The 12,514-nt window shown below is 39.6% G+C and overlaps 1 protein-coding gene across 1 annotated transcript in view; it reads right to left on the reverse strand.

Moving 5' to 3' along the window:
• LOC147146162 (uncharacterized) overlaps positions 1–12,514 on the reverse strand; it is a 38,660-nt gene that overhangs the window by 18,034 nt on the left and 8,112 nt on the right. The window contains exons 8-36 of the mRNA XM_086032818.1: positions 12,389–12,501; positions 10,786–11,019; positions 10,377–10,451; positions 10,058–10,293; positions 9,570–9,651; positions 9,341–9,484; positions 8,872–9,074; positions 8,657–8,766; positions 7,765–7,877; positions 7,504–7,680; positions 7,387–7,418; positions 7,040–7,137; positions 6,886–6,908; positions 6,767–6,788; positions 6,507–6,534; positions 6,345–6,423; positions 5,864–6,010; positions 5,566–5,777; positions 5,200–5,300; positions 4,840–4,958; positions 4,596–4,769; positions 4,477–4,517; positions 4,141–4,238; positions 2,979–3,001; positions 2,867–2,888; positions 2,760–2,787; positions 1,713–1,797; positions 1,495–1,629; positions 497–708 (exon numbers count right to left, since the gene is read on the reverse strand). Of these exons, the coding sequence (XP_085888944.1) occupies positions 497–708; positions 1,495–1,629; positions 1,713–1,797; positions 2,760–2,787; positions 2,867–2,888; positions 2,979–3,001; positions 4,141–4,238; positions 4,477–4,517; positions 4,596–4,769; positions 4,840–4,958; positions 5,200–5,300; positions 5,566–5,777; positions 5,864–6,010; positions 6,345–6,423; positions 6,507–6,534; positions 6,767–6,788; positions 6,886–6,908; positions 7,040–7,137; positions 7,387–7,418; positions 7,504–7,680; positions 7,765–7,877; positions 8,657–8,766; positions 8,872–9,074; positions 9,341–9,484; positions 9,570–9,651; positions 10,058–10,293; positions 10,377–10,451; positions 10,786–11,019; positions 12,389–12,501 (3,166 nt within the window). The remainder of the gene's footprint in view (positions 1–496; positions 709–1,494; positions 1,630–1,712; positions 1,798–2,759; positions 2,788–2,866; positions 2,889–2,978; positions 3,002–4,140; positions 4,239–4,476; positions 4,518–4,595; positions 4,770–4,839; positions 4,959–5,199; positions 5,301–5,565; positions 5,778–5,863; positions 6,011–6,344; positions 6,424–6,506; positions 6,535–6,766; positions 6,789–6,885; positions 6,909–7,039; positions 7,138–7,386; positions 7,419–7,503; positions 7,681–7,764; positions 7,878–8,656; positions 8,767–8,871; positions 9,075–9,340; positions 9,485–9,569; positions 9,652–10,057; positions 10,294–10,376; positions 10,452–10,785; positions 11,020–12,388; positions 12,502–12,514) is intronic.

The following is a 12,514-nucleotide window of genomic DNA, read 5'->3' on the forward strand; positions in this document are numbered from 1 at the left end:
CAACTCCTCTCTGAGCTCATCAGGATGGCACTGATATGAGTTGTTCTATGCAGAGGATAAAGAATACAGTATAATGAGTACTTTAATATTTTCTCTCTACATATAATGTATGAACCATTTGTGTTTGGCCCTTTGCTTAAAGCGTTAAAGCACTGCAAAGAAGACACTGATTAGCATTAGCATTTAGCTAGTGTGGCCTTTCATTAGACAGCTGTTTGGCTATTTAATGTTTAGTGTGACAGTAAACTTCAACTAGGAGTGGCATTAAACAGCTTGAAGCATCTTTTTCATTAACTTTTCACTATTTGCCAAACTGCTGCTGATTTTGAAGTAAGTTGAGTTGAGTGCAGTTCACTGCCACCATACACTCATATCTCCAGCCTGCGCTCTCAAGTAAAGCAAAATATTGGTCGAACAACGGCTTGTATCTCAAAACCTCGCATGTCAAGTCACTTGTATGCTGTACCCAATGCAGCTGCAAATACACACGTCTTACATGTGTTGGTAGCTGGTGCAGTTCAAATCCTTGGTGGTGAGACATGACAGAAACTCAGGCGAGACTGCGTGGAGAAAAGGGCGAAGCCTGTGATTGAACCAGAGCTCGATAAGGTCCGGATCATTGACGTAGGTTCCAGGGAAGGCGTCCAATTGTACTTCTCGGACAGCATCCAAAATCACAGAGGCTGGTGGATTCTCGGGGTTATACGTCTGCAAAATAAAGCGCACATTTTTTGAGCCAATGCAAAGGCACATATGCCATTTATTTCTAAATCTCATGGCACACCACCAAACAAGTAATGCCTTGACCGACTTCCAAGTTTAATTTGTCAGGTGACCAAGCTCGTATTAATCAATTAAAAATGTTTTAATACCGAAAAATAGCACTGTATTGTAGAAAATGTAAAGAAATGCATGAAACTGTAGTGTTTGTATTATGTGCCTTTGAAGGGGGTGTGGCCTAATGAGCAGAGGTGGATAGTAACGAGTTACATTTACTCTGTTACATTTAAGTAAGTTTTGGGAAATGTTGTACTTCTAGGAGTAGTTTTAAATCACTATACTTTTTACTTTTACTTGAGTAGATTTGTGAAGAAGAAACTGTACTCTTACTTCGCCACATTAGGCTACTTTGAACCCGTTTCTTACTGTACGCCCGCGTCTCTCTCTCTCTCTTTCTCTCTCTCTCTCTCTCTCTCTCTCTCTCTCTCTCTTTCTCTCAGAGAAAGGCGCATTTACTTTGTCAGAGACCTGCGCCAGGCTCTAACTATTTGTGTTTTTGACTGTTCACGGATACACAGGTTAAATGTTTCTTCTGCCATCTAAAGCATTTTATTGCTTTGTTTGTCACTATGTGTCACTGGTATAAGTACAAAAACACACATTGTAGCAATCACTGTAAATTGATTGTTGGGACCAATTAAGTGAAATGGATAATAATTTCTGATGATCTCGCACAGAATCAATGAACTAGAGGATTGTTGTAAGTTTTCCTACCATGTTGGCGAAAAGGTCCAGAGACTGGTTCAGCAAATGAGACGATTTGGTGAGGAGGAGCTTCCAGACTGGAAGATGGCCAGAGTAGTTGCAAGTAAAGATCATGGTCAGATTGTGAGCTGTTAGCGCCGCCAGCTGTGCCGTGAAAGAACAGAGAGGGTGCATTATGACCGCAGGCTACATCAACACTCTAATCTACCGAGAGGCATTGCGTTTACCGATGCGCACGCAACTTGCTCCACGGCAAAGTCACAGAGATGTCCTCCGTGTGTCCCGTTGTCTAGTAGGAGCTGGAGTGATGTGCTGTTTGTAAAACGTGAAAGGCATCATGATAAGATACTGATTCTAAGGCACACCCACCGCGGCCAAACCCGACGTGAATCGGACCATCATAAAAAATGACGGTTGGCATCTCACCCCCACACATTGAGGGATTTTGCTCACACGTTGAGTGATTTAGATGTTAAAGCCCGTATAGGCTTTTGAGGCGGCACATTCATTATACCGTACTTGATCACTTTTATTGAATCATAAGAAGATAGAGTGACAATTAAGGAGTTGCGGAAGGGGGTTGCCATTGAGAGAGAACGTGGGGGAGGATAAAGGGAAAAATGAGGATAGCCAATCGGTCATTCACTGGTACAAATGACATTATAAATGTCGTTAAGTATTGCTGTAAAACACAATATATGTATACTTTATTGTATAACTGTATTTGTGTGGCTTGTCCTTGGCAGTAGCGCGGCAACCGTCTGGGTCTCGTTATAGCTTAAAACCCAGAAATGTATTTTAGCCTGTGTGAATGGAAACGCTCATCTGCATTTTGAGTGGCTGTAATCTGCGACCTTATCAAAACAAACTTTTTTCTTTTTTATTTGAATTGTACAGGTTATAATCTATTTTTGGAGAATTGTCTGAATCAACATTTTTTTTAATTTGAACATTCATCCATTATAGATAGACTTTAGAAGGCCTCAAAATTAAAGAAATGTTGTTTTGCAAATACTTTGTAAAGTCAGTTTACAAATTTTACCTACATATGTTCCTACTGTTTTCCTGAATTCCATGTTGTTATAATAATAATAATATAATAAAATTATTATTATTATTTTAAATAAAACTGTCCAAATGTATTTATAACCCCTGAAGAACTTTCCCATGTTGCTTATACTGTATTGGCTATACGGGCCCGTCTGTCAATCATCTAACTTTGGGGCGGGTCTTAATGTCCAAAGAACGTGCAGCTGTGTCAAAAGTGACCTCACCTGTTGATTGCCGCACATATCTCTGTGGCTGTAAACAACAACATGACAGAAGTGAGTGACAGTGAAGCATTGCAGTATGTTACAGATGAAGTCAGAAAATGACTTACCATTGATTGGGGTGACATTGCACTGATGGTTGAGAAAAAGATTGAATATAGTAACTTATACAGTACTTCTATAAAATCAAGATGAGTAAAAAGTGGTAGTGCGCATCGTCACCTCTCCGCTGTATATGGTGCAACCTGGAAAAAACACAAACAAATTCAAATTTTACTACAAAATGCATATCAAATGCCGAAATTATAAACTCACTGCACATTTTATTAGGTACACTTAACCTTTTGAGATCCAATATGAAGAAAATGCCGGCTTGCCTGACATTGGCAGAATATTCATTTAAGAATGTACATTTTTGTGGTTGTAGTTTACTGCGATGTTCAAATGCACTGCATCATAGTCCGAGCTTTCTCTTAGATGTTGAGAATCTCATGATTTCAAGTTAGGTAATTCCCGCACTTTAGACCAAAATTATTGATGGAGTTTGAGTGATTTTTTTAATGTGTTGATTAATGGCGCAGGATAAGCGGTATGGATAATGAATGAATGAATGATTAATGGCACAACAAAGAGGGAAATGAAATAAGAGGTTTTCGAGATGATTTTTTTTGGCCAATTTTACAGTTTTTTTAAAACATTTTCAAAATATCTTTATTTCCGATATTTATTTATCAAGATCTTTTACAACACAACCAATGCACTTTTTTATCCTCATTTACATTTTAAAAAGTATCTTATTTTTGTTTTAATCATATCAATACAATACAACTTTAATATGAGTATTATTTTATTCCTTTTAGACTTAGTACTATTATTATTATTGTATCTTATTAATTTTTAACTATATCTATTTCTTTGTTTAGTATTCACATACTAACGAGATAGTTGTTTACTTATTCATTCCTGTTCAGCAGCCACTTTACAATTTAACGCTCAATTTATTCTTAACTGTAGCATCGATTCAGTTACTCTTAAAAAACAAAACATTCACTCTATTTTGGGATTGAGAAAGGCAAAATCTTAGTCTATTCAATCTTATTCTATTTTAATGTAAAATTTTACTGTGTGAACAATTGTGATTAATGGTACATTATGCTAATCAACGACAATAAGTAATATATTGTTTGTTTAATTATTATGCCTTTGAGAGTGGCAAAGGAAACTGACCGATGACCTTTTTTTAATGCAGAATAATTTCCTAAAATTAATCTAGTCTGGGATCCCAATAGTTTGAGGGAGTGTCCCTTATGAACTGTCCCGTGAGGAAAAAAAATATGTTGCATTTTCCAGATTGAAATCCTGTGTTACTTTGTGCATGTCTTACCAGGCGGAAGGAGCTCGGTCAGCTCCACCTTGCTGGAGGCGATGGACGACGCCACATGGAGAGGAACGGTCTGCCCGGCCAGGTCCAGCCTTGTGAAACTGGAGCATGACAACAGTAAACACACTAACATTACATTTCCCTTTTCAACATTTTCAAGGGGACATGTTTTTCGCCTTCAAAACCGGTGTGAACCACAGTGTGACAAGTGTAAATTCATTGTGGTGTAATTCTACAGCCTTTATGTATTTTGACAGAAGACAATCAGAGACCTTTTATTAAATTGTGAAAAAAAAGCCAATATGTCCCTTTTGAAAGACATTTCAGATGTGAACTCACAGTGTTTTGTAGGAGGAGCAGGAAAGATTTCTATTGACCGGCTGAAAGGGAAGAAAATAAAACGTGGTTACCGTCAAGAATTGTTTTCTCTTTCAAACCCGCCACCGATTGTTGCTCACTGGTTGAAGGTATCCGACAAGGCGTGTGAGGAACTCGGGGATTTTCAAGCGTTCCTCTGGCGAGCTGGTCAAATGATCAAACAGCGCATTGATTATGACGTCTCTCTCCGGGAGACCGGGAGTGAACAGCATGTCCAGCCTTTGCCGTAAAGACAGAAGAGACAGGGCCTCCAGCTAAAAAGAGGCATGGATTAGGATGTCGTTTGTAAAATGCTTAGAAAACGATGACATAGTGACATCTCACAGGGTTGAAATTCGAGTTGAGCTGCAGAATCTCTTCGAGGGTCAAAAACTGGGAAAATGGACCCACGTTCATCATCAGCCACTCTGCGCTGCTGTTGAATCCCGATAGGCAGCCTGGGCCTGCACATAATCAAGAAGTCATCTGTTTATTCATGTGGATTTTTAAAAAAATACATTTTTAGATGCAATCAGACCCCAGATTTGGATTATATGTCAGTTATGAGCATTAAAGTGTTAGTTAAAATTTGCCTGTAAAGTTTTTTTGACAGCAATAGCAACAGTTGAATTCCCCTGAAATGAGAAGAACTTGAAATTCAACTATTGTGAAGATTCGCAATGAGTGAGGGCATGACTAGAAGACCTGAGACTGGACGAGACAGGAAATTCACGACGAATTGCTGCAAAATCCTGATCCGCTGCGTGTCGGTGATGTTGTCATAGTGTTGCTTGAAAATCTCCAGGCTGACATTGAAAAGAGCAAAAGGAAGTAGTTTCATTTCTTAATGAGACACCGTATATTCTTAGCTCTGTAAGCAAGCAAGTTGAAGTGAAATAGCTTAATTAGCGTGTCGCCAAACCTTAGTTACTTAACATTTAGAAACCATCTTTGGCCATTAAGGGTATAATGGGCAATATTAGTATTAGTATATGTTATTTCATATATTAGGTTTCTTTTACTTGCACATAATTTATTTCCAAACCATTATAAGGTCATTTCTTCGCTTACATCTCCTGGTATGATTGACAGCTGAGATTCCTGTAGCTCAGACAGCGCAGGAAATTGCCGGACGCCGACGACAGGAAGCCCTTCAGGCGCGCTGAGAACCACCTGGCGATGACGCTGCTGTTCCTCAGCTGTTCATCGCTGAGCAATGCCACGCGGATCTCACCGATCACGTCCAGAATCTCAGGTGCCGATGGTCCGATTGCGTTCTCAGGCTATGCAAAAAAAAAAAAACGTACAAACTTATTTGAACTGTCTGTCCTTCATTCATTTAAGATGGTGACTTCCTTCCTTCACTAACCATGCTGGCCAGGATATCCAAAGCTTGATCCAAGATGCCGGAAAGATTACTGAGCAGGATCTTCCATAGTACTATGGACCGTTTGCTGTTGCCGGGGAGATTACACGACAGAAGAGACGCCAGCTGATTGGCTGTGAAGTTCTGTAGCTGGATATAAGAGATGGGTCAAATCACAAATTCAGTATACTGTATTATTTATATATAATGTACTGTGTATATGTAACAATTTTGCTCTGACCAACCACTGAGACAATGAAAGTATAGAAGAATGCAGACAGTGTTTTGGGCCAGCTAGCTGGCCCTGTCAGGCAAATTGTGAATCTGATTGGTTAAAGAAACAGTCCCATTACTATAAGACAATGGACTTTTGGGAATAAATTAATACAATTTCATGGACGAAAATACAGTTGTGCCTTGACTTAAAAAACAAACAAGCGCCAATGTAAAAAATAATTAAAATAATAATGATAATAATAATAACCTGTGCACAGGCATATTCCTCCAGGGTAAAGTTGCAGGGGACATCCGCAGATGTGCTCAAAGCCAAATGAAGGTCAGAGCTGCATGATTAGAACATTAGCACATCAGGACGACACAGCACGCAGCGTGGCGATTGATTTATGCTATTTAGCTTGCAACGTACCTGTCGATTCCCTTGCAGACATCTGTTGCTGTAAAATTGCAGAGAATCTGAATTATTACCTGTGGATGTCAGGTTTTTCAGCTGTTTCATATGAACTCTGCCTAGCAACAAGTGACAGCACCAGGAAAAACAATTTAAGCAATTCTTTCAATGTGTCCGCAAGATTTACTTTAAGTTGCCTAGTTTTATAATGCAGTGTGTGTGATTTTCAACATTGCCATTGGAAGAGCAAATGTGTGCATTTTAAAATGATTTCTTACCATTGATCTGGATCACCAAGCACTGTGGAAGAACAAAGCGATTAAAAGTTCAAGTTTCTAAAATAGAATATCTAAAATAGAATACAGTAATTGTAAATGTAGCTAGAGCAAACTCTCACCTTGATGTTGTCAGGCACACACTCTGTGAGGGAAACAAAAAATACAATTTAAAAAATCACATCGTCAAGACCAGGTTACAGCTCCAATATTTATACAACAAAATGAATAAGATTTGTTCATGCAATTTAATGTGAATGAGAAAGTCTTCTCTACCTTCTGGCGTGGTTTGGATGAATTGGTCCACTTTCTCCCGAATGTGAAACTCCATGTCAGGAGGCACGGACACGATGACTCTTTGCAGCTGCTCAAGACTGAAACAGCAAATAATAAAACGCTATTTTAACACAGCAATGTTCTGAAAAAATATTACATTCAAAAATAATAATTGGACGATTTGATCATATTTTTATATCAGTCAATCATTTTTATGGAAAATATTTCTACAAACATAATTATTATTTTGAAAATCATTTTTATCTGAAACTTTTTTTTCAAACACAATTAATTCTAAGTGGCTTCAATAGAAAAAATATTTCACAGTCATTAATAAAAATACTCACATGGTTTTGGAGACTGCACAGGGAGGCTGGACCTGCAAAATCCAAAACGTTTTAGCACACGTTCCTGATTGGGACATATTGCTGAGTCATCACAATCAGACCCATCAGAGCAGTCACCTCAGTAGCCAGCAGGAGCAGCTCATGCAAGACCTCTTGAAGCCTCCTCTCTCTGGGGGACTCCAGCAGGAAATCAAACACCTCATGGATGACGACGTCCTTCTCGGGAGGAGTCGGGAGAGGCAGCAGCATCAGCTGTGCTGTCTGTCTTGGAGACAGCTGGTCCAGAACCTCCAGCTGGTCAGGCGACGGAGAGAAAAATGTCATCAGCATGCGGTCGAGCCTTCGCTTGGCAGAGGTCTGATGATGTGTCTGACTCACGCCTGAGAAGTTTGGGTTGAGGTCATAGAAGTCTGTGATGTTAACGACGTACGAGAAGGAAGCAAAATTCTTCCACAGCCATTCGGTGCTGTTGTTAGCTGAGAAACACGTGTCTGAAACATCCACACAAGACTTCATCAAATACGACACATAACAGACACTCCTGGTCAGGGTAAAAATTTGCACTGCAGAGAGATCTTATAAAAACGTTGTTGTTCATGCTATTGGGTGTAATTGCATTAGTCAGTGGGGGGTGGCACACTATTATTTAACACTCTAAAGTTGAAAGAAGAATGGAACAGGAAGCTATGTATTTCAAGCTCAGACTCCTTTTGGCTGATAAGCAGGATATTATTGAATTTGAATGTCTCAATCCTCTTCCATCCTGAATTTTATGCCTTCGCAAAGCAATGGCTGTATGTTTGTTTTATCGTGTACATCTTTGGGCATGGTTATTGATGGATATTGTGAGATGATATGTTTGTTAGCTTGGAAAAAAGCGGGACTTGTTTCCTGTAAACAGTAACAGAGATACACTGTTACAGTACAGTATTTGTATAATGTATTTGTCTTATCCATTTCTGTTGGTCTTTTTCAATATAGTAAATGTTTTAAAATGTGTTTCAAGTATTTTAAAGTGTGTTTAAAGACCTTAAAAATGCGTACCAGAAATGCTAATGCAGAAATGTGCCTAGTGAGTATTTTAATTGTGTATTTTTATGTTGCGGATTTTGCTTATTGCGGGGGTGGTCTTGAACATAACCCCCGTGATGGAAGGAGGTTTATACTGTACTTTGAAAATTATTAAACAACTTTTCAAACTCAGGTTTAAAAATAATCCTGGATCCTAAAACTTTGACCAGATCATAACGAAATTTTCTTTTTTACTCACCGGACATGTTGTGACGCTCCATGAAGCTGTAGATGAAGTGCATGTAAATGTTTTGGTGGTGCACTGAATGGGGATCAAAGTAGCTCATGTGTTGGCTGAGGAGAGCAACACTGCACAGAGACAAATGATAAATATTATTACTGGAAATATTTAACAGATTTATCCTAGAATATAAACAAGCCACTTCATGTCAGAGTGAGCAGTGGCAGACTCACAGGGTTTGGTAGGCGGGACAGGAGAAGTTGTTGGTGCTCAGGCAGGAGAGTAAGTCGGTGGGTATGTCGGGAAGGAGGGGTGACAACTTGATATGGAACCACATGGTGACGAATTCCGGGTCTTGTAGGTTTTCCTGAGTAAAAGCGTGAGAGTCGGTTTCGCTAAAGATCTCCCGGAAGTCAGACGCCACTTCTGTGAAGTTCTGCAAACATAAAAGAAGCGGTTATGAAATCATTTGCATTCACCGGGAAAACATATAATATGTAAATTCCAAATAAAGTGATGCCTACGAATGTAACAATATGTGCATCATGATTTAATGCTGCAATCCAGTTTGTTGTGTTGCTCCTTCACGTGTGCCCGACATATATTTCCGGCATATATTCTTGATAAATACAGTATAATTTACGCTGTACTTTGATAAAAAGTGGCCTTGAGTTTGAGTAGTCGAATGGCTGATGCACTCACAGCTGTGACAAACTCCTGTATCAGTAAGTTGAGACGCTCCGTCAGCTCCAAGATCAGTCTCATGACGTTCCCCTCAGACATGGTCAGATTGGTTCGAGCTGCGCAGTGCATAATGTGTGCCACGTTTTCCACCGCATCAGTCAACTGGAGGGGTGATGACCGGAGAGATTTTTAAAAAACAGAAACGATACGTATATTCCCAAAAAATAAACTTTTTTTTTTTTTTTACCCCACAAGGATTGCCATCTAATGTGACGCTGCAAACATCCTGGATGTCGGCCGTTCCATTGTCCACATTGTGATCCAAGTTGCTGCAAGACATAATGCACCACCTTATCATGCATGCAGCTTGCTAGCTAGCTAGCAGATAGATAGATAGATAGATAGATAGATAGATAGATGGATGGATGGATGGATGGATGGATGGATGGATGGATGGATGGATGGATGGATGGATGGATGGATGGATGGATGGATGGATAGATAGATAGATAGATAGATAGATAGACAGACAGACAGACAGACAGACAGACAGACAGACAGACAGACAGATAGATAGATAGATAGATAGATAGATAGATAGATAGATAGATAGATAGATAGATAGATAGATAGATAGATAGATAGATAGATAAAAGGAAATTGACTCAATAAATGCTACAGATGTCCAACCAAAAAGCAGGAGAGGAGTTTTACTGAAGTGTTTGTGGGACGTACAACACATGGTGAAAGGCGAGTAGAAGATGATCACTCATTAGGGATTGTTCGTCATTGGAGAACCTCCGCAGTGTGGGCAGGACGACATCTCGGTACCAGTCCTCCATTTTGTCCAATTCTGGCACCTCCAGGGGGACAGGTGCTGGATAGGGCCTGTAGTGACTGGCCATCTCTGCCAGAGTCCAGTTGAGCAGGAACTGCATCAGCGTGCTGGTTCTTATATTCGAAACGTCTCTCTGGGAAATTAAATGTGAAATTGAAATCAATTTACACCCCTATACAATCAGTATGGGCCTGAATGATGAATGAGTATTTGTACCTGTTTGGTGAAGGTGACAAAGTCATGAACGAAGCTCGTGATGGGTCTGAAAGCCATCGAGATGCCTTGGATCACCTGGAAGTGGGGAACGGATTAATCGTATTAAGATTAATTGAGCAAACAATTCTTGCACTCATTTGTGCCCGTTTCTCAGAGTCTGGGTTGGGACCCAAAATGGGTCACTTTATGTTTTTTTGAGTCACAGATTGTCCAACCCTAAAATTTTATTGAACATGAAACAGACACTCAAGTTCTTGACATGGGACTCACATTACATTTGTTGTCATAACAAATAAATAACATCAAATTATGTTGTTCATGTGAGGCCCCGGGGAGGAAGCAAATTTGTACTCTGGGTCTTGATCTTGGGACAATTTGGTTCTATGGAACAGTGCTAAAGTTAGCATACCTCTCTAAGGGTGTTGTGAGGGGATGGGGGTAAATATGGGATGTATGTTGGTTGGGGGTATCCAGGCTCAGTCCAGTTGTGGTTCCCTCCAGAATCGTTGGCGTTGGCTGGTAGGCCATCTGTCATCAAACTGTGGAAGATCAGCGAGAGGGAGTCATTGGTCAAACCCACCACCTCGGGCCTCAAAAGCAGCTCGGCCTTCTGTGCCGGAGAGAGCAGGTGTAGAACTTCCAGCTGTGTCGAGAAGAGACGAGAAGAGATTAGAGGAGGGATAGACAACATACGGCCCACATGCTATATGTTCTGCTCTGTTCTTTAACACATGCTTTTCATTTCATTGATAGTTTATTAATAATAACTAGGGCTGGGAAAAAAATATTGTATCGCGTGATACTTACCCTATGTTATGTTATGTTTTACACGTTCTATAACATACTTTTGAAACATTTGAGGTCCTTAACGTTGAGCTTTGTGAATGGAGTTTTATTTATTGCACTCCTGTGTATCAGGAACAGTTACTGGAACAGTGTATGCATTTTTCACGACTCTTGAATAAATGTCAAATAGCACTTAAATGAAAACTTTGGAAACACATGCCTCCGTTTTTTTTAAATAAGTATATTTTTATAATATTTAAGTATCGCAATACGTATCGGACCGCAACTCAAGTATCAGGATCCGTATCGGATTTGGACAAAAGTGTATCGTCCCAGCCCTAATAATAACAATTAGTTAATTCAACAGATTAAATTTAAAGCTGAAGTCAACCCAAACATATTTTTTTCAAGAATATGTTCCCAGCAGGCCCTCTAGTTGAAGCACGGCATTCTGATTAATTTTGCGTTTGTGGAATATAAATTAAGCAGCAAAATTCACTTGTTCCGAGCTATCTCCGGGGGCGGCCATTTTGTCTTCTGTTAACTGAAAATGACATGACAACTGCTCACAATGACCAATCACGGCTGATCTGCTTTCTGAATCTGAGCCGTGATTGGTCGTTGTGAGCAGTTGTGATGTCATTTTCAGTTAACAGATGGCCGCCCCGAGAGATGGCTAAAAACGAGTGGATTAAGACTTATTCCATAAACGCAATATTTATCAGAATGCCCTGTTTCGACTAGTGGGCTTACATAGAACATATTCTTGAAAAACAATGTTTGCGTTGACTTACGCTTTAAGCATAAATAATACAATTCACTAATGAAATTGAGTAATTATTTCATGATTAAAATAGACTATTTTTACTTAGCCCTAGCATTGGGCTGAAACCTCCTAGTTCAAAATGTTGTTGATTTTGTATTTTCACAAATCAATACTATTGATACCTTGCTGAAAACGGCTTGCTCTCTTTGTTGATGCAATGGCTCTACAAATGTCTTTTTTTTTTCTCCCCAAAAAAATGATGGCATTCGAGATACTAGGATTCCACCTGATGCCCAATATACTTTTTATTAACCTCATCTACGAATGACCTGGTCCATCTGTCCATTTCAAGAAACAAATGTAGCCCTTGAGCACTAAAGTTTGCTCAATCTCGGACTAGAGATATTGTTTGACTGTCAGAAAGTTTTCTGGGGTTTTTTAAAGGCAGAATAGGACTCACGCCGCTGAAAACCATGTTGAGCGCTGGTAAGTCGAAGATTCTTGCCATGACACTGAATGCACCAAAATTCTTCATTAGCCATTCTTCACTGCTCTCATTTAGATTCACGCAACCTGTACAGAGTCA

This window comes from Filicampus tigris, chromosome 6 (genome assembly GCF_054856515.1).
Source record: "Filicampus tigris isolate MCC_2025a chromosome 6, RoL_Ftig_1.0, whole genome shotgun sequence".
NCBI lineage: Eukaryota > Metazoa > Chordata > Actinopteri > Syngnathiformes > Syngnathidae > Filicampus > Filicampus tigris.